General features: G+C 43.8%; 3 protein-coding genes across 12 annotated transcripts; 1 reads left to right on the top strand and 2 right to left on the bottom strand.

Annotated features, from left to right (window-relative positions):
* Window positions 1-69: 69 nt before the first annotated feature.
* si:cabz01074944.1 (uncharacterized) lies at window positions 70-6,659 on the top strand. 6 transcript variants are annotated; one of them, XM_053860692.1, is made up of 8 exons: window positions 70-183; window positions 319-428; window positions 1,653-1,955; window positions 2,704-3,015; window positions 4,894-5,001; window positions 5,075-5,130; window positions 5,220-5,294; window positions 6,471-6,659. In XM_053860692.1, the coding sequence occupies exons 1-8, from the start codon at window positions 107-109 to the stop codon at window positions 6,546-6,548; spliced, it is 1,119 nt and encodes a 372-aa protein (XP_053716667.1). In that variant the 5' UTR covers window positions 70-106; the 3' UTR covers window positions 6,549-6,659. The 6 variants fall into 6 exon arrangements, 5 of the variants coding, with proteins under 5 accessions (XP_053716667.1, XP_053716668.1, XP_053716671.1 ...); XM_053860693.1 differs by having other exon boundaries at window positions 2,740-3,015; XM_053860696.1 differs by having other exon boundaries at window positions 2,854-3,015.
* Window positions 6,601-9,691, bottom strand: LOC128756304 (uncharacterized). Of its 5 annotated transcripts, none has more exons than XM_053860700.1 (6): window positions 8,800-9,687; window positions 8,447-8,650; window positions 8,125-8,235; window positions 7,726-8,001; window positions 7,541-7,651; window positions 6,832-7,126 (listed from the first exon to the last, which is right to left on the bottom strand). In XM_053860700.1, exons 1-5 carry the CDS (start codon window positions 8,831-8,833, stop codon window positions 7,542-7,544), a joined length of 735 nt encoding a protein of 244 aa, XP_053716675.1. In that variant the 5' UTR covers window positions 8,834-9,687; the 3' UTR covers window positions 6,832-7,126; window position 7,541. The 5 variants fall into 5 exon arrangements, with proteins under 5 accessions (XP_053716674.1, XP_053716673.1, XP_053716675.1 ...); XM_053860701.1 differs by having other exon boundaries at window positions 6,848-6,979; window positions 8,800-9,688; XM_053860699.1 differs by lacking the exon at window positions 7,541-7,651 and having other exon boundaries at window positions 6,601-6,979; window positions 8,125-8,205; window positions 8,800-9,691.
* Window positions 9,692-10,494: 803 nt separating this feature from the next.
* On the bottom strand, window positions 10,495-19,423 carry LOC128756302 (vang-like protein 2). The gene is made up of 8 exons (XM_053860691.1): window positions 19,155-19,423; window positions 15,272-15,513; window positions 14,452-14,569; window positions 13,772-14,379; window positions 12,516-12,652; window positions 12,210-12,345; window positions 11,889-12,138; window positions 10,495-11,551 (listed from the first exon to the last, which is right to left on the bottom strand). Exons 2-8 carry the CDS (start codon window positions 15,340-15,342, stop codon window positions 11,294-11,296), a joined length of 1,578 nt encoding a protein of 525 aa, XP_053716666.1. The 5' UTR covers window positions 15,343-15,513; window positions 19,155-19,423; the 3' UTR covers window positions 10,495-11,293.
* Between the last annotated feature and the right edge of the window lie 192 nt (window positions 19,424-19,615).

Here is a 19,615-nt window from a genome sequence, read left to right on the forward strand (position 1 = left end):
GAGAAGTCTCATTTTCACCTTCTGTACAATTTAATATTACCACAAATAGTGGATAAATAGCCTCTGTATAGAGACGCACCCCCTGTGTGTCACTAAGCTATTTTTAATGTGGCCTGTGAAACCAGTCCGATTTAGCCGCTGTGAGCTTGCGTTGACTTTCTTTGCCTCAGAACACAGGAGGAGGTATTTAGCCACACAAACGAGTGGTGTAGCCTGTGTTTTGTAGGCGTCCTTGATCATTGTGTCATTTTTCGTGCTGTGCCATCAGTTCTGGGTGTCACTTCTTGTTCCTCTACTTTCACCCGCGTCACTTTTTAGTTCACTTGTAGCTGACAAGGAAACAGAAAAGGCTCATCTGCGGACAACAATGCATCATCATCGACTTCTCCTCCCGCAAGTGCTTCTGATGTTTTGGCATTGCCTCGACGGTATGTTCAAGTTCAGCCGGCTGCCTTTAAATGTTTTTATTAATGCGACTTAGCAAATTGAATTTGTCAAGGAGAATGACTTGAAATGAAGGCGACCAACCTGAATATGTGCGGGCATCAGTTCCACTACTTTGCTGCCATACATTGCCAAGTATTTGTACAGTAGGTCGTATTTGCTGAATTGTTTTGAAAATCTTGATGCTCGCTGCAAAGAAAAGGATTTGAGCAGATAATGTTACTGCATCAACTATCAGCACCTGTGAAACTCACAAGGCCTCAATCTGTCTAAGATCAGATTTTGTTAATCGTAAACAGCTGCGATTGCATTTACACACAATACGAAAGATGTGTGTGAAACTACTGCAGTGGACCTCTGGTGTGTGTCGATGTCTGTGGTAAATACATAAATCTGCTAGGAGCTGTGAGGTGAGTCAGTGGCACAGGTCTGCAGATGTGTGGGTTTGGGATTCAACTGGCATCACTCAGGTCCAGCTGTAGGTCCAGCTGTGTTAGCTTGAGGCTCATACACACCCATCTATAGCATGGTGCCGGTGAGTGATATTAATACTGGAAAACTAGATTATATATATATATATATATATATATATATATATATATATATATATATATATATATGTATATATATATATATATATATATATATATATATATATATATATATACACTGAACAGGACTAAGCTATGCTATTTTAAAAAAGCAGAAATGACTGAAACCCATGCTCGCCACTTTTCTTGCTTGAGCCAGCAGTACTGTAGGTGCCATTTGCCAACGATCTATACGTCTTCTCTGTGTGTGGCTCAGAACCGCATTGAGCTTTAAAGAGGAGAAACATGTAATCCATTAAAAAGAAAGGTTGAATGTTCTTCTGGTTTAAAAGAAACTTCTTTGCATATTATAAAAGTCACAATTTCTTGCGTGACATCTTGCTTTCGTTTCCCGATTCGACTTTTCCTTAAATTGATGTTGCAATGATTAAAATGATTAAACAGCATATTTCTTCGTACTTCGACGCTGATGTCCTCATGTTGAGCCTGTTTTTGACAACAAGAAGTCGAAGCAGTTTCCCAGCACTTCAGCAGTGGAGTGTTTGAAACAACAAAATAAATTGCTGAACTAGAATCCATGACAGCATGACCTGCTATAAATGTTCCTGTTGACACAGTTGCTAAGATCTTTGGTGTCCCTGTGAATTCTTCTTTCAGATGCGGCCGCCCTTACCTGTCCAGAAGTCCACAAGATGGTCGGCGACACCGTCCTGCTGCAATCCTGCCAAGTCCACTCAGGGAAAATAGAAGAGGCTTACTGGAAACATGATGATACCAGAATTATCAACAGGGACAAAACATATGAGGTTCCGCCTCAGTTCTCAGGTCGGATTGAACTCAACCAAAACCTGAGTTTGACTGTGAGGAATCTAAGAGTTCAGGACACTGGTGTTTTCAGTTTTGTTTTGCAACTAGAACGCTCACAGCTGCCCACTATTCAGATCAGCCTACAAGTTCACGGTAAGATCGGTCTCTCCTCGTTTTTGACGCATTGATGTTTTGAATCAAATTCAGCCTTTTCTATTATAACGATATTATAAAATGATGTTGACATTTTCTGGAGCTAAAAGCCAACATTTTGCTTGGATCTTGAATCTGGGTGTCCATAGCCGTAACCATAAATAGAACCATATCATTTTGATTCCCTCCCCCCACACTACCCCTGCAGAACTTGAACATCACTTTCTGCCCAAAAAAACACCAAAAATACTCCACAGATCAAAAGGGTTTCAAAAAGGGTTTGGAACATGACAACAAAAAATACTCAAAATTTGATCCTGCTCTTCCTGAAGAGAAGCCAAAAAATTGAGGAACAAAACGATGTTGCTCCTGAAAACTACTTGATACTCGAAGCCGTTTTCTTGGAGGGAAAAAGCTTACACTTTTACAATTCCGTGCTCAATTTCTGAATAAGATGCTTACATTACGGTTTGAAACCTGAAAGTCAGAAATATTCACTCAGCCTCTTGATTTGCACGCTAAATTTATAAAAAGTTATGAATTAATCAACTTAAAAAAAAATTCATTGCTATTTATTGGTGTTACTTAAGGTCACGTGATGCACTGTCCCAGTGCCTTTATTGATCATCTAAACATACAATTATTGAGTCAAAAAGTTTAAAGAAACAAAACAATATAATAACTAAACAAAATTAAAGAAAAGAATACAATGACGCTCTTAGCAGCCCTTTCATTTCTCATTCTGCAGCACATATAGAATATCTCATCTGTTTCTTTGAACCAGAGAAGATTGCTGAGCCCACACTGACTCAAAACATCACCTGGCTCCAATGGAACAGCTCCTGTATGGTTTGGCTGGACTGCAGCTCACGTTCAACCGTGTCCATCATCTCGACAGTCGGGAACTTCTCTCGAGGTGGCAGGAGACTGCGGCGAGTGATCCTGCCCGAGGATGGAGACGTGACGTTAACCTGCACTGCTTTTAATCCTGTCAGTCAGAAGTCGGTTTCTGCATCAGTGAGGTGCAAAAACGACACAGCGTCCAGTCAGCTCAAAACAGGTGTGTTGACCCGTGGCGTGTAAGAAAGTATTTACGGTACTCTTTTGGTGACAAACTTAAGAATGAAGTTGGAGCAGTGCATCATCTTAAATTCAAAATTCACTGAACTGATGTGAAAGACTTTGTTCTCAAAGGCGTGGCGTGCGCCATTTGAAGTTCATGTGTTGGAAGTCACGAAATATGATGCAAGAATCATCAGAATCTCACATCCACTTTCCTGGTAGCCGTTTAGCATTTCTTGCTAGCAAGCCTGGAGGTAGTCAAGTGAAACTTAATTTGAATGTGGCCCATGATGACAAATAGTAAGTTTGCTTTGTCAGTCAATCACAAATGTCCAACTGGTAAACAAACAAAAACCAGCCATGCCCTCACGTATACTCAGGCTGGGGAGACTAAAACTACGTGTAGATGGACTGTGTATCTTAAGTACGATTTATTGTAACCCAGTGTAGTTAGACCACCAAATATATGTGCCGTACCATGTAACTTCAATTTGTCATTTTTGGGAAGCTTGGAATCAGGATGAGGATATGGGTCGACATTCATAAGCTCTTGATGCAATGCAAATCGTGAGCTTACTTGGTGTATATACCAAGTATGCATTGCTCTTTATGACCATGAGCCTGACTCACAGAGCCAAAATTGCGTGGCACCTTGAACCAAACTCATCGGCCAAATGCTTCTTTTTATCATGTTGGACAGTTGAATTGAAAGCCTGATGACTCCTTTGGACGAAGGTTGGACTGACTAATGTGGCTTCTTTGTGGCTCTTGCAAAACAACTTTATTTATACGGTTGCTCCAACGGTGTGCGAGTGAAACCTATTCAGACGATATACTGATAGATTTTGTTGTACCGCCCCAGTTTCGTGGCTCGCAACTTAAGGCATCCCTACATTTACTTGGCTGGAAATGCAAAAGAAATGGGGAGTGTTTGCTGTTATGTAAACCGTACACTGTGTTGATTTATATAATATGATATCGGATATCGGCCCGATATCAGGCAAAAAACAAGTGTCAGATATTATTGGGCTGCATCTAAAATCTCCAATAAGCTGTGCATTTTCCGCTACCGCACTTCCAGACATTACCCATAGTTTCCTGCAGTGTCATAGAACTGGAACAGTTTTCGACCAACCTCATTACGTATTTGAAGCATCATCCGGATGAGGATTTTCACAAGACCCCAGAGGCAAAGAAACAGCAAACCTTTTAGATGAGACAAAAAGGAAGTCCATGTCATTTTAAGAGACAATGTTTTATTAGACATATTAAAGTTATTTTTCAGCGTCTTGTAATTTATTTTTTTATTCCAACATTTTTTTTTTTATAACAACTGTTTTTTTCTCATACCTACTGTTGCTGACTATTCTCAGTATGAGTTGCATCACTTGACCGAGCCTTTTCCGACATTGCACACTACTAAATAAGCAATAAAGATACGTATGATTCACGCTCATCGAAACGATATCGGCCAATAGTCAAGACTGCAATATCAGTATTGTGTCGGAAGTGAAAAAGTCCCCAAATTAAATCATTTGTTCTTTGTCCCATTTCACACATTTGATGACATTTTCATCCAAATCCGACCATATCTTAATTTGAACATTTGAAAAACCTAACCTCCTTGGTGGAGGTAATGAGAATAATGGGTACAAGTAGTTTGTAAAACTATAGCTAGGCAGGACTACAAGTAGCTTTACTAGCTACACTGCAAAGCAGCTTCCTGAACCAAAATCTAATTTTAATTCTTGATGAAACATGGCCAGAACCAGTAACTGTAAATGGTGACACTTGTTTTCAGGGAATCACACACAGACACTGTTGTTATTGTTAGTAAGTACATATTTATGCAACATCTAACCCTCTATAATTGCAGCGCAGGTAGACATGTTGATTCCTGTAATCGTGGCTGGCTGTTCAACCGTCATACTTGTGGTAGTGACCGTCAGTGTCAGTGTCCACTGGTGTAAAAAGCAGCGAGCAGGTCTGTTTCCTGTTCCTTACTTAGGCTCTCGCTTCTGCAGCCTCAGCTTCACTTGAACCGCTTCTCTTTGCAGGTAATAAAGAGCATGAAAACCTCTCTGTGTACGCAGTCATCCCTGGGCCTCAGGAAGTGAGTGCCGGCTCATAGACATTTCATGGCTTATTTCCAATCATCGTCCACTGATCTGTGGGCCACCTGCGATGTTGTTTGACTTCTAGGTGAGACCAGCTGATGCGGAGGAAATGACATTTTATGAGACGATTCATGACATAGGGAACTCAGTGCAAACTGGGGTAAGAGAGGGTGAACTTTCATGACCTTGCTGTGCCTGTCGTTTTTGTCCACAGTGAGTCGACCCAGACCACGAAGAGCCAAGCGAAACCCATAACCCAGTAAAAGAGTAAATTCCTCCTTGACTGAGGTCCAGCTTCAACATCCCTTTAATGTTGCCACGAGTATATGACATGTACTGCCACAGCAAGTGCATGCAAGCGATTGGTTCGCTGCTTGTACGGATACCATATTCACCTCTTACGGATTTAAAGTCTTTAAACAGGTGTAAGGTATAAACCACGATCAGTTCGTACACCTTTAAAGAAAACCACCTCACAACGTCCTCTGTTTTTATTTATATTTTTGCTTTTTTTGCTGTCAAAGTCGGTCAGAAACGATGGATTCATGATCCTCTGTGTGGTTTAAGTGCCTCACGGCGCATGGCACCCTGCTGTGGAATATTGCGGTACTACAAGCAACTGCTTTTATTTACAAATCTCAAAACAAGGTTATTTTCGTTAAGAAATCAGTCACAGAGAGGAAACCTGATTTTAAAGCTACGAAGCCCTGGAATTGACATGCATGTGTTTATTTTTTGGATCTGACATGCATGACTTTATTTATTTATTTATTTTATCTTGAGACAACAGTTATCTCGAGATACATTTTATCTCGTGATAATTTGTATCTCGAGGTCATCTTCATCTCGGGATTAAAAAAAAATTAAGTCATGCATGTCAGATCCAGGGACGCGTAATATGTATAGCTTAGCCACATATGGTAATATTTTGAGTGAAAGGCACTTGATCAGAGTGTTAAAAGCGCACAGACTTGCAGACAGTGACTGACAACGTTGGCGAACGGTTACGAAGCCATGGGAGACATAATGGTTACAGTGGAGGATATATACAAAACGCTTTGCCAGAGAGGCAGTTCCGCATGCGCTGACATTTACAGTTGTAACTTAAGATAAAAATGAGTCATGCATGCCACATCCAAAAAAAAAAAAAAAAATGACCACGTGCATGCCAGTTCCACGGCTCTGCAGTTTCCTTTACCACGCACCACGCAGCGGATGTGGTTTCTTCTGGTATGACTTTGTGTGATCTGGTTTATTAATCTAATTGACAACAAAGCCAGAGATGGCGCTGCATTTTCTCCAAGGTTGAGTTATAAAGGTCTTTTCTGCATTGTAGCCTCCGACGGTGTACTACAAGGTCCATTTTGGTCGTCCCAGGGTCGACTCCACGTCCCCCTACCAAGAAGTTGCATAAGCTATTCTGGCCCACGACAAGATCCCTGATGAAGAACCACCACTTCAAAATGTTCATGTTTTAATGTTTACTTATCAAACCAGTGACTTGTTCATCCAATAAACAATTGCATTTTAATTTTCTACTTTTTTTTTCTTGAAACATTCATTGACACTTATTCGACAGGTATTCTATTTTTTAGTGACAGTGGGGTAAATATCCAAGCCTCCAAGTGTTGAAAATGTCCAAGCGTCTGCTGAGTTAGACTCCAAACATGTCCACATGAACAGTCCCGACTCTTTCTTCTTTCTTATGTTGAAGCTTTGCCTGCTCCAACTGTGTTTCCTGTTCTTGTGTCAGCGCTGGTGTCTGTAAACCAGCCCACTCAATCCACGCATGCAGAGGAAATGTGTGCAAACGCACGACTTTTGTCGACCACGATACTATCGGCCCTGGAAATAGATTGACGCACATTTCGTTGCATAGTGATGGTACAGGGTGACATATAATTTAAAAAAATAATAATTTCAAAGACATTCCAGTCCAAAGTGTGGTGTGGTGGTGACTGATAGGTGAGTGAGCAGTGGTGTCATCGCCGTCTGCCAAGAAGGAAAAGACACTTGTGAAAGTAGATGAGCTTAAACCTGGGTTTCTACGACTGGTTTTTGTTCCAACGAATCATGCACACATGAGTTATCCTGTCTGGTGTCAGCTGAAACAAGCAGCACCTGACTGGCTGCTGATTCCACTCTTATGTGTGTGTGTCTGTGTGTGTGTGTGTGTGTGTGTGTGTGTGTTGATTGGTTGGAACAAAAGCCTAAAGTGTCCAGCAACCGCAGGACTGAGTTGCCATGCCATGCTAGCTCTCATATACAGACAGAGGAAGACATGAAATGAGTTGGCCAAAACCTTCGCTTCATTGATGGTCTGCATTTGTGCCCGAAGACAAGCAAAATTCATAAATTATTCATTGACAGATTCTAGTTGACAAATCTTTGAGTTATATAACTCACCTTATAAACGTTTTAAGACGATCAAAATGACTGACCCAGCAACAAGTACAATGGCCAGAATGAGACCAACTCTCCCTCTGCCCGTTATGCTGTCACCTGCATCAGCTTTGACTGTGGTGACATACAACGGATTGAGTGGCGACTCCGTGTCAGCTGACGTGCTGCTGGGATGCATCTTAACTTACCAGGACATTGCTCTAGGATGGTGCTCTCAGCTCTCTCTGAGTCCCGGCTGGAGCTGCAGGTGAACTCCACGCCATGTTGGATGTGGTTTGAAAAGGTGAGAATCACACTGACGTTTTTATCCGGATGGTTTTGGGGGTATGACGTTGTGGATTTTGGGTTCACATTCCAGGAGAGGCTGGTGCCCTCATCTTGGGGGCGACACTGGAATGCAATCCAGCAGCCACCGTCCACTGGGTGGCTGAAAAGCTTGTTTAGGGCAGGTTTCTTCAGATGTTCTATCGAGAAAACAGATTGAACAGAGCAGCAATGTCATGATGTGGCGGTGCAAAACACAGTTCTATTGTTTGTCACTATATACATAAACATCTGCTCAGAGTTTGTGGTGGCACCTGACCTACCTCTCAGGCGGAGCTTGATCTTCTCCTGCTTGACTTTCCGGTCAGTAGTGATCAGCTCCACTGTGTACACCAGTGCATCTTCTGGGGACAAACTGAAGATTGTCAGCTGACCTGGAAAACAAACCCATCTGATGTCATGGACGTGACGGCGGTGTGAAGCGGAACTTTATGTGAGCATGTGACCTCTGACTTCTCAGTCATTGGTGTCGTCACAAATTTCACAATGGGTTAAATGTTTTATATGTAGTTATACGAAATGCTGTAGCTGAGCTCTTCCGGTAAGAAGGTTGTGAGTTTGAATCCAGCGTACAGAGCCACTCACCTGTGCTGCAGTTGAGTCCGAGTCTGTTTTTAAAAAGATAGAAACGATCTGTGTTGGCTGTCTGGTTGCGACAGGTGGCGATCAGTGTGTCGTTGAAGTAAATGGACCATTTGATGGAGAGGAACTGCCACGATGGATCCACTGCTGATGCCAGATTGACTGAATTTCCAATGTAGCCAGTGACTTCCAAACCTGACGCAGCCACTGAAAGTTGATAAGTGAAGACTGATCATGGTGTTCGTGTAGGGTTAGTTTGGGTTAGAAAATGTTAATAGAAGTTATAAGAGAGAAAAGTGAACTTAACTCCTCGTGTTTTAAAAAAACAGTCCGGTAAAACGTCAACAAAGACCTACCGTTGGAGAGGAAGAAGAGGGCGATGAATTTCATCGTAGCACTCGTGTGGTGACGGCTTGCTGCTGAGTGCTCCACACTTCCCTCTACAACTTTTGGTTACGCCCCCTCACAGAAAACGGTCCTTTTGCTTTCAGGGTTTGAAAATCAAGCGGAGTATTTTGTTTTTCTTGCTCTCGCTCTCTTTTTTGAAGCAAGAACTGCAAACTGCAAACTTCATAATTTAACTGGGGTGAAACAATATACAAGGTCATGCGCCTCTCTGCGTATCTCTGGCCACCTGGTGAAAATGGTGATAAGTTCCCACTGAAGAGAATTCATTTTAAAAAGGAACTACAAGCATTCACTCCCTCACACTTCCTGAGAAAAAAATAGCTTTTTTAAAAAAAGCTTGGGACTGACTTGCAACACAGGAAAGCCACCAATATCTATGGTTGTCTAAAAATAGAGAAGAATCAAATGTGTTTGTGTTTTGGCACTTTACTGTAATGCTATTGGGTAAAACTAACTTTAATTTAGAACACATATTATTAAGGTTGATACAGGCTTAGTTATGGTTGATAATCAGTAAAATGGTGTTGTATAGAATGAACTTTCTGTGACCATTCCAGGGCAAAGTATTGTCTGGTACTGTTTCACAGTTCCATATTGCAGTTCTTTGCTACAAGTGCATGTTTAACTACATCCGAGAGATCAGAGGAAGCAACTCTCAACAGGAGTGAGTCTCCACCTGAACTCCCACAATACTGTCTGTCCACCTTGTGGCTTATCAAAGTGCCTGCACCCATACCCCGTCGGAGGCGCCGAAGATTTTGTTGATATATTGAAGTATATATATTAATGAAGTAATTGAAGTAATATATTAGTATATTATTAATATATTTAAAAAATTAAACAGCCTCAAAAGGCAATGTGTGTTTTGGTTATTTTTGTCACGAGTAATATCACCAGTTCAAATGCTATGAAGTCTCTGTGCTTTTTATACAATGCCTTCCTTGGCATTGTCTATATTTGGTCACTCTTTACACCTCAAAGACCTCTGGGAGAAGGGCAGTTGAAAGTGGTGTCATCACATAAGTAAATAAGCTTTTCTCATACGTTGACAATATTCACTCCAGGTATTGGTACATGGTGTGTTAGGCACAATAGAACACATAAACCAAGGAATGTAACAACAAAAACGTGCGTGTGGCCTTGTTTATCTTACTTTGTGGGGACCAATCCTTGACAAAACACTACCCAGGGCACCTGTGCCTGCACTGTTGCTGCTGAAGGCCTTGGACAGGATGACACAAGCTAGGTGAATTCTGATTGGACAAAAGCTCTAACCTGGAAAAACAACACCGGGATATACAATGACACGAGTATGATTATTATATATACTATCTATAATATATTTTGGGAAAATACATTAAAAATGAAAATCACTTTTGTCATAAACATGCTCATGATTTCTGGTTATGTTGGGCCAGCAGAGAGAAGGCCTTGCTGGCCCAGATGGTCGGCCACAAGATGGTTCAGTCCTGGTTACAGTGAGCCATGTGTTTTGGATGGTTAGGTTCAGGGTGAGAGGCTGGGGACAGCATTATCTCAGGGAGTGGTCCTCGCAAAGATAGATAAGGCAGGAAAGGCTGTCATATCTTAAACAAATGTAAATGCAGGGAAATAAAAAACACATTTGGAAAATGTCTCTTTATTCAACCGCCATACATATTATGGTAATCTATTGTAAACATTTATTTTGTTGCCCGCGCTTTATGTGTCTGACAGTAGCATTGACTAATGTGCTAACTTAGCATATGTGCACATACAATTGACACCTCTGCTGTTCTACTGAGGCAAACTGGAAAATCGCCTTCCTTTTTGTGACTCTACCGGCTCCAAAGTTACTGACAGCATAAAGGAATATGATTTAGCAGACATCAAATCTGTCCATATGGTCAGTGGATTAGTTAATGCAGGAAAAGTTGAGAGGAAGAGCGACGTCCGACAAATATTTTCTTCATCGGACAGACGTGAACCCCAAGGTCACACGTTTCATCTTGCTGGACAAAACTCACTGAGCAGCATCAGGTAACGTTAAATCCACTCATTTAAAGTAAGAGCAAACAGGAAGTGATCATGGGGACGTGCTGTTATTCAGATTTCATTCCCCACTCTTATGAAAAGAGGCTGTCCAACTCACTCCGCCACCTGATTCTGTCATTACTAAACCAAAATGTCTTTGACTGACCTTCACACCTGGTGGTCAAAAATCACGACATGCAGAGAACAAACAAACACGCGTATGAAGGGAAATCAACACTTATTTTTCAGCAGAAATCAAAAAATATTTTAGATTATATCTTATTTTTTTTAACAATACATAAGAAACGACATGGTTACTAAACTGAAATGAATGTTAAAAATACTTATAAACCAAAAACAATGAGCAACTTATCAAAAAAGCTCTGTTTACAACATCAGACGAGATATATAAAGCTGATGTCATGGCTCTTACACCGATGTCTCAGACTGCAGTTTCATGACAAACTTGTGACTTTTGGGGTCAACAAACTCCTCCTCGAGATGCAGGAAAGGGAGGGGCGTCACCGTGACAACCAAAGAGAAGTCGGGCCGCCTCAGCGAAAACACTTGACCTTGATGCAGCGAGGCCGTCACAGGTTCGTCGCTCACCAACGTCCACTGGCGCCCTCTGCTGTTGTCCAGATACTGCAGGGTGGATCCTGGGGTGAGGTACCGCTCCAGAAACGCCTGGGACACGACGACGCGTGGTTAGATGTTACACCTAACCTTGCTGCAACTTAACTGTCGACAAAACTGACATCACCACTGAGACTTGGCATTAAAATAACTCACAATTTCTATTGTACTTGCTCTGAAGATGACTTTTAATTCATTCTTTGATGTGAATATACTTTATTTGACATTTTTCTGCTGATTTTAAGAGAAGTGTAGAGTGTTATAAATTGTTCTCTGACAATTCATTATTATAAATCACGAAATAAGAAGTGCCCAAGGATGTGAAACGCTGAGGAATGTGTCATCACTTTGACAGAGACAGAAATGAGAAGCGAAGGAAGGTATTTACTTTGGGGCTCATGCTGTGAGTGACACAGAACTGCAGGTGGGTGATGATGCTCTCCATGCTGTGGTACGACTGCTGCCTCGTGGCCCGGAGGTACTTCTGCATGGCCCGGGCCAAGGGGGCGAAGATGGCCTGCGCCGCCTCCCTTGGCTCCATCACCTCGCGTGCTGCATGCTTCGGGGACGACGAGTCGTCCTCCGTCTCCTGCTGACGTCTGATGTGGGTGAAGGCTTCTTCCACAGCCACCACCAGCCTGGAGGCACAGGCGCACCGGTGAGTGTGGCAGAAATACAGGGGCTACTGACAAGGTCTGAGGTGATTTACCGCGCTCTGCGCTTGCGGACCCTTCGCTCCACCTCTGCCTCCTCGTAGTAGTACTCATTGTAGGACGAGTCTCTCTTACGAGCGGAGGCAGCAATCATAGCTCTGGACTGACCTGTGGTGTTGTTGGCACCATTTTCTGTGAACGTCATGAAGAACAACTTGATGCTACCGTATGGCAGGACATTTCCTCTTCTGCTTTTCAGTTCTTCATATTGGTGTTCTCTTTTAATTCCCATCCATAAAATACTAGACAGACATGACAACTCATGCAGAATGAAAGCAGAACAACAGAAGGCTCCTACATACCTTCACCCAGGTTGTAAACCTTAAAGGCTGATAGCTTCTTCGAGAGGACGGACTTGGGCAGGTTTAGAAGAGCAGGGTTATTGATGGGGAAGTCACAGTAGTACTGGTCCAGAAGCCAAGCGGCCGCCCGCTGGATACTGGAAGAAAGCATTGAAGTTAAGTTTTCAAACACCTGTGTATAAGGTGGTACAGATCATCTGTAATGATGAGGTGTTCAGCTCAAATGTAAAAACAAAAAACTCCTCATGCATCCATTCATCCCCAGTCAGGGCTGTTCTGACCCTCAAAATACAAAAAACGTATCCTCTACACCAAAACCAGAGTGGCCTCAAGCAGGACCTAAAACCTGGATCCTCATGGTGAGAACCTGTTGTTCTCATCACTACTCCTCCATGTTGCAATGGACTGGATGGACTTTTCATTTTCAATGATTCCCCATAATACACGTCTTCTGGACCACGTCTCGATGAACAGAATACATACTGGAAAAGCCTCCATTGTTCTAGTTAAACAACACACAATCCTATATTCATCTGTCTTTCAAATATCAGGTGTTTTTCCCTCTTTTGTTGGTTAAGGACGTCTCTAAAGGTCCACTACTGTTATTACTGAATGCCCTTGTATCTGCCTCAATCCGTCTTAATGCTGGCGTTTCTGGTGTGCACATCAAGCACATACCAGAAACACGGTTCTTGTGGCATTTTTTGGCATTTTATGGATAAAAATAGTCAACACTCTTGAGGTGAGATTGGTCCTTGCTGGCTTTGAGTCGTTCAGAAATGTATGCAACATTGTGTTCAGCCAGTCCACACTGGCGATCTTCAGCTGGTTCAGTCCATGCTTATGTGCCAGACTCATAGTCTGTCACGTGTATGTCTCAACTGCAAGTTCAAGTCTATGTCTGGGAATTGGGAATCCGAGAGCCAGCACCCAGCGGCACCCAGTCAAGAGCACAAAGTTTCATGAATCAGGTGTCTGAAGACTGTAATGCAGGGGTCTCAAAGTAGTCCTTGATGGACCACAGTGGGTGCAGGTTTTCATTTTTCATTGGTCAGAACAAAAACCTGCACCCACTGCAGCCCTTTTGTGGACCAGTGTGACACCCTTGGTACCAACAGAACTACACCAAAATCAATCTCTGGAGATGGTCATAAAAACCTCCATGATGAAGTAACTAGAAGGACTATTTATCATATGCATTGGGATTGAAGGCCTGAAAGACAAGAGCAGTCGCGTCTATGGAGAGTCGCACGTACCTGAGGTGTCCCACATTGTAGGAGTGGCTGTGCCCATCGGTGCTCCTCACGACCTTGAGACAGAAGGCGGGCTGCAAGTGCCGGACCTCCAGCAGCACTAATGCCAGGTACTGAATGAAAAGCAGGGCATCCACCAGAGAAGCTGCGTATCCCACGATTCCTCGGTAGTCCGTCTCCTTCGGCTCCAGCACTCGCACGCCATAGAAGAGCCAGTATGAAGCCACAAAGAGAAAGACAAGGGCCAGCAGCAGACAGCGGAAGATGAAGAAGCGTGGCAGACTGGCTCTGGGAGGACGGAGGAACAACGCCCAGGTGGAGATGAGGAGGATGAGGAGCTTGAAGGCAAGCGATATGTAAAGGCCTTCACACGGAGTGGTGCAAGGCTCCAGCGTGTCTCGCCACAGAAGCTGCGGCAGAGCCAGGAAGGCCACAGGAGTGGCGAAGGCAAACAGGCCAAGGACAGCACTTAGGACCGGACCGAGGTAGCGCTGGCACGTGAAGGGAGAGGGCTCGTCTACTTCCTTGGATATGCGTGTGAGGTCTTCATTGGAGGCGCTGTCCACAGAGGTGCCGGTGACCACGGTGGTGGTCTCCCCCCAGTTGTCATCCTGAGGATGGAAAACTAGATGAAAAAGGCTTTCCATTCAAAAACAAGCTCATGTGTGTAAGCCGCTGCGGACCCGCTCCTCTTCTCTGGCGGACTCTGCATCTAGCATCTGCTGTCCTGGAGCTTGGATTGTGACCGACTTGTCTCCAGAGATGTCTCGGGTCTTGGAGCGATGTTTGTCCCGCCGCTCCCTGGAGACATGGAAAATGAAATTCTGTTTCTATTTTTATCCAACAAACGTCTGGCTTTGGCAAATCTGAGACACGATAGGAAATTGAACAGTGCAAGCCAGAGTGGAGCTGCAAATCTGTTTCCATTGCAGACAGAATACCTGGAGGAAACTAGCACAATCTGTTGAGAAAATGCCAAGTAGGAAAATAAATCATTTTAAAGGCAGTGTGTAATATATGACAAAAAACATGTTGAACTCTCATGCATGTTTAGATGCCACTCATGATGGGGGCCAGACCTTGGATAAGCAAGGGCCACATGTGGATCAACACAATGCACAGATGTGGTCATAAACAAAGGTCAAGACAAATGTAGAGAATCAATGAATATAATTCTCAAACTTACTACTAATATATATATGGGCCTATTACAGCCCATCTACAGTCCCAATGATCACAAAGTGAGAATACATTTGAGAAAAACTACAAGACACTTGCTTGATTCCTTCTTTCTTTTTTCATGAAATGTTCTTTCTCATATTACTTTTTAGTCTTCTGTTGTGCATTCATTCATTTTTCTCTTCATCAGAATGTATTTGTGATCCGTCACCAGGTATTGTTCACAATAGTTTATTATGAATTGATTTTCAGATTCCATTTGGCACTGTAGCTGTAGCTCAGTAAAAAGCCCACAAGACTAGATGCAATATTTCTAGATTCTACCTGTGTTTTCTGGAGGTCCTGGACTGGGACGACTTGTATGAGTAGGCTGAGTACAGAGACTCGTTGTCCATATCGGAGGCTGGCGGTGGGTAGGGTCTCTGAGACCCCCCTGTCCCGAAGCTGCCCCCCTTTTCCCAGACCACACCCAGCTGAGTCTTATGGAGGCCAACCGACTTGGAGGAGAGGGCAAGGGGGAGGCGCAGAAAGTCCACTTTACTTCTGAGGGAATCTATCTTGGAGGCCTGGAGATAACACAAACATAGTTTTTTTTTTTTTTTTAATAAATCACTGAATAAAGAAGAGCTGCGGAAACATGGAAAGAAATTCATCATGTCAGTCTCGCGCAGACACTGAAGCATGTCAGTGAATCAAGCCTTGTGTGCGTCCTGGCTGGGCAGGAGGTGTGAGAACGTGTATGTGCTCCATCGCACAGGACCCACGCCAGCTCATTCCTCGGCCTCCTGTTTGTACAGTGAACCTCCAACTATTGAGCCTCTCCAGTGCTTCTGGGTGATAAAGTCTCCAACCTTTGTTTTTGGGCCAGAAGAAGCACCTCGACCCCAGACATCTTTGTGTGAAGCGCGAAGGACTCCGGCGTGGAAATAACTGAAAGATGAAAGATGATGAAGATTTTCATGAGCACCCTTTCTGAGAGGTCTCACTTGGGTCAATGTTTGACACAGACTTGCCACATTCCCCAACTGTCCCCTGTGGTCTCCAGGGGCAACGGAGCTTAGCCACCACAAAAGGAATGAATGGGTGGCTAGGAGTAAAAAAGATAAGGGGGGTACACGTCACCATGGAAACCTGAACATCAACCCGGCACCCCATTCTTCCACGTCTCACTCAAATATGCACCTCAGAAGTCTCACTCATGTATTTGCTCATGATGTCACCTTGTGGAAGTTTCTCATGAGGCACTGTCAACAGAGTATTTCATTTTAATTTAGTCAGACACCAAATCACCTCATGCTCTTCGTTTGCTCACATGACTTCACCGAGACCATCACATGGACTGAGAAAAACCTAAACAATCGTGCGTTACGTTCATCCTGAAACACACCGTGGTTTCCTCTCCCTATCCCAAAAACTTGAATGACGGTAAACTGCACATTGTACTGATACGCAGTTGCGTTGACATGTTCAGGGTGTCCCCGGCCTTTTGCCCTGCATAGCTGGGACACATTCCAAAATCTCTCCACTCCCAAACAGGGACAAAAGAGTCCAACACAACTTGTTGATCTCAACCACAGCTGAATGAAGAGGAGTGAAGGAGAGGCACTTGGGAAAACAATAGTGAGTCCGCAGGTCCAAGAGAAACGTGTCGCCTGATCAAATACCTTAAACTGGAAGTGGTTTTAGAGACATTCCAGCGGGGAGTCCTGAACGTGTTCGATGAAGAATGTGTGTCATCCAAGAGGCCTGGTGGACACAAATTAAATCTGCAGTCACGTCTCACATGGGCTTAAATGGCGATAAAAATAGCCCTCCCTAGGCCTTTCTCAGGGAACTGGGGATTGATGACCTACACACTTGTGCAAAGCAGAGACGTGTTGCTGCTGTGAAACTGCAATATTTAATAATAAGAAAAACAACAGTCCATGATTTAAACCTATTCTTTAGGACAGTTGCGGGAAAAAGCTGCTTTAAAGATCATATCAAAGATGGCGACCACTGTGCGAGTTTTTACAGATAAGATGCAACACATTTCTGACTTGCATGATGGAGAGACTTTTAATTCGTGTTATTGAGGTATTGATCATGATAGCACTGCATGACTGAATGAAATTATAAACAGATTTATAAATTCTTGTTCTGGCTCAGAAATCTAAATCCACAGTGATCAAATTCAGACTCAGGACAAAGGAATGGCACCAGGAGTTAAAACCCCATTTTCATACTAAACATAATGATCTGGATGCAACGGAGTCCTGGTGGTAGCATGTGGTATACGTGGGTGTGGTTGGTGAGCTGTGCTTCCCAACTCATGGAAATGGTTCCGTAAACAAGTACATGTTGAATAGTGGACACCCAGATGCCCAGCGACTGTCCGAAGTATCATCCAGCGTCCGGCATGCCAACGACACGCTGCCTCACAACTGTTGGTGTCTGTGGCATCATATTGACAGGACAAATCCATGTTTTTGCAACAGCTTTTTATTTCCCTGAGTCTAGGGAGCAGTCATGATACGGTGATGGACATGATTGTCCCTCAGACTTACTCAACGACTCACTGTGATCACAGAGAACAAAGACAAAGCAAACCTTCCAAAATGACTCAGTCGGATCAAAAAAAGTGTGTCAATAATATTCTTCATGGGCCAAACACAAAACTAGAGGAGGGCTACATAACATGTGGTGTTTATAATTTTGTTCTTTATATTTACCTGCACAAAGGTTGGTTAAGATGCACCACATTTGAAACCTTCTGTGGCCTCTCTGGCACATTTTTGTTTCTACATAAACTTAATACTTCAGCAGGTCTAGTATGCAAACAACGCCACAATGGAAGTGACAGCTGACTCTTGAATATAAAGCTTCTGAATATCAGCCCTCACAACAAATAAACTGGAGGCTGTTTCAGTTTCCTGCGTGTCCCAACACCACCAGCTCTCCTCTCTTGAGGTTGTCAATCGCATTGATCCTTTCTGTCACCCTGAACAATCCAGCTGCCATCGATCTGATCTTGAGCTGTTGTGTTTGGTGAGCGCCGCCATCTGCCTCTCAGTGCAACGCATCTTTCAGAACAAAGGAGCTGCTAACATCAGTCATGCTAGATGTCTGGAGCGTGCGCTCAACACCAAAACATGTTTTGTCCTAATGTACCTTCAGATGTCCAGATTTAACTCTGATTTAAAACATTCCAGTGGCTTTTCCACTGGTCCCATTTGGATCTCATTTGTTATGCCACCACACACTGTGGTAAAGAGCGAATGACCACATTACTTCTGTGGCTCCAGAGTGGTTCAGTCTGAGAGATGCTGCAGAAGCATGAAGGACCACAGGAACTTGAGCGATGGTGCTGACAGTAACACTGAGTCAGTCTAATCATTATTTGTTACCTAAACCAGAGTCTGCCTTCATCTTTGAAGCTACAGTGTCTTCAGTCATGAGGACTTGTTCGTAGTGGGGAAAGAGAGCTGAGCCAAAAGGCAAAGTCGATCTTCACTCCTACTCTCACCTACGGGCATAAACGTCATAAGACAGAGTGAGTAGTGTTCTATGAAGATCGGCTGGGCTCGGGACAGATGGGGGGTCAGGTGGGCTCTTGGCTGACCTAGGAGCAGCCCAGGCTACCCCAAGAAGGCCTGGAGGAGGGTTCTGGGTCTGGGTCTCTTGCCCTACCACAAGACCTCGGATAGGCACAGGAAAATAAATGGGTGTGTTTTCACCATTGTCAACTTTATTAGACTCTTGTCCCGAGAAGTACGAATGTTTTGATCATTACTTTTCCGGATATATTTTCAGATGCACAGCCTCCAGCTCACTCCTGTTGAGTTTGCTTGCGATCTACAAGCATCAGATGGCTCTGAATCCACACAGGCTGTCGCGCTGTTTAGGGTCTCAGGAGACCTGGAACACCCACGTTTGTGCCGCATGAAAAAGGACCCAGCTACGATGCGGGACAAGGTGTTGACGGGAGCGTCTTGAGCTGGCAGACAAAAGCGGAACACACCCATGAAGATACACGCAAGTGACATCTGGCGTGTTAAAGCGCGAGTGACGACTTTGAATCACAAAAATGCAGTAAATGTTGGGGCTTTATGACCTTTCGGTTGCTTTTTATTATACCATGTTTTTCTGTCTTATTTTGGCTCAAAGACGCGTCTATTTTACTTTTTCAAACCGACGTTGTTTGGCACAATGAATGCATAGCACTAACCTGTTTCCACGGCTGGAAAGTGGCACCACAAACGGTCCAGACGGCACAAAGAGCCGATTCAGAGACGCAGGTCCAGCGCAACTCCGATGACTAAACTACCCGTCAGCAAACTTCAACTGGGAGCCACCTCGGGCGCCATCCACGGCCAAACAAGCAACAAGGCAGCGTTAGTTCTGTTTTCTCTTCAGCGTCCTCCGATATGGGACAGGACTCAACGACGCTCAGCTCGTCCCGCATCAGCGTCTGGTGTCCCGCTGAGCGGCTCCATCCACGCTGCCTCCCACCGGCCAACTTCTCTCCGAATGATTTCTGACAGCACATCACTCTCGCGTCGCCTTTCGAAGCGTGAGCGCCAAGACTCATTGAGGAAGTGCGGAACTTCCACTGGGAAATCTCAAAATAACACTTGACAACGATAACGATGTAATCATTTTTTCTGCAATCGTTACTTCTGTTGCCGC

The sequence above is a fragment of the Synchiropus splendidus genome, chromosome 3 (genome assembly GCF_027744825.2).
Source record: "Synchiropus splendidus isolate RoL2022-P1 chromosome 3, RoL_Sspl_1.0, whole genome shotgun sequence".
Lineage (NCBI taxonomy): Eukaryota > Metazoa > Chordata > Actinopteri > Syngnathiformes > Callionymidae > Synchiropus > Synchiropus splendidus.

Excerpts from the sequence above, each read along its gene's own strand:
- si:cabz01074944.1 (XM_053860692.1), top strand. The coding sequence starts at position 107 with ATGTGGCCTGTGAAACCAGTCCGATTTAGCCGCTGTGAGCTTGCGTTG. Across the intron at positions 1,956-2,703 it reads GATCAGCCTACAAGTTCACG|CACATATAGAATATCTCATC; the intron begins GTAAGATCGGTC and ends CTCATTCTGCAG. Across the intron at positions 5,002-5,074 it reads GTGTAAAAAGCAGCGAGCAG|GTAATAAAGAGCATGAAAAC; the intron begins GTCTGTTTCCTG and ends TTCTCTTTGCAG.
- LOC128756304 (XM_053860698.1), bottom strand. The coding sequence starts at position 8,833 with ATGAAATTCATCGCCCTCTTCTTCCTCTCCAACG. Across the intron at positions 8,651-8,799 it reads CCTCTTCTTCCTCTCCAACG|TGGCTGCGTCAGGTTTGGAA; the intron begins GTAGGTCTTTGT and ends ATCAACTTTCAG. Across the intron at positions 8,236-8,446 it reads CGGACTCAACTGCAGCACAG|GTCAGCTGACAATCTTCAGT; the intron begins GTGAGTGGCTCT and ends TTTGTTTTCCAG.
- LOC128756302 (XM_053860691.1), bottom strand. The coding sequence starts at position 15,342 with ATGGACAACGAGTCTCTGTACTCAGCCTACTCATACAAGTCGTCCCAG. Across the intron at positions 12,653-13,771 it reads TACAATGTGGGACACCTCAG|TATCCAGCGGGCGGCCGCTT; the intron begins GTACGTGCGACT and ends GCTTTCTTCCAG. Across the intron at positions 11,552-11,888 it reads CTCACAGCATGAGCCCCAAA|GCGTTTCTGGAGCGGTACCT; the intron begins GTAAATACCTTC and ends GTCGTGTCCCAG.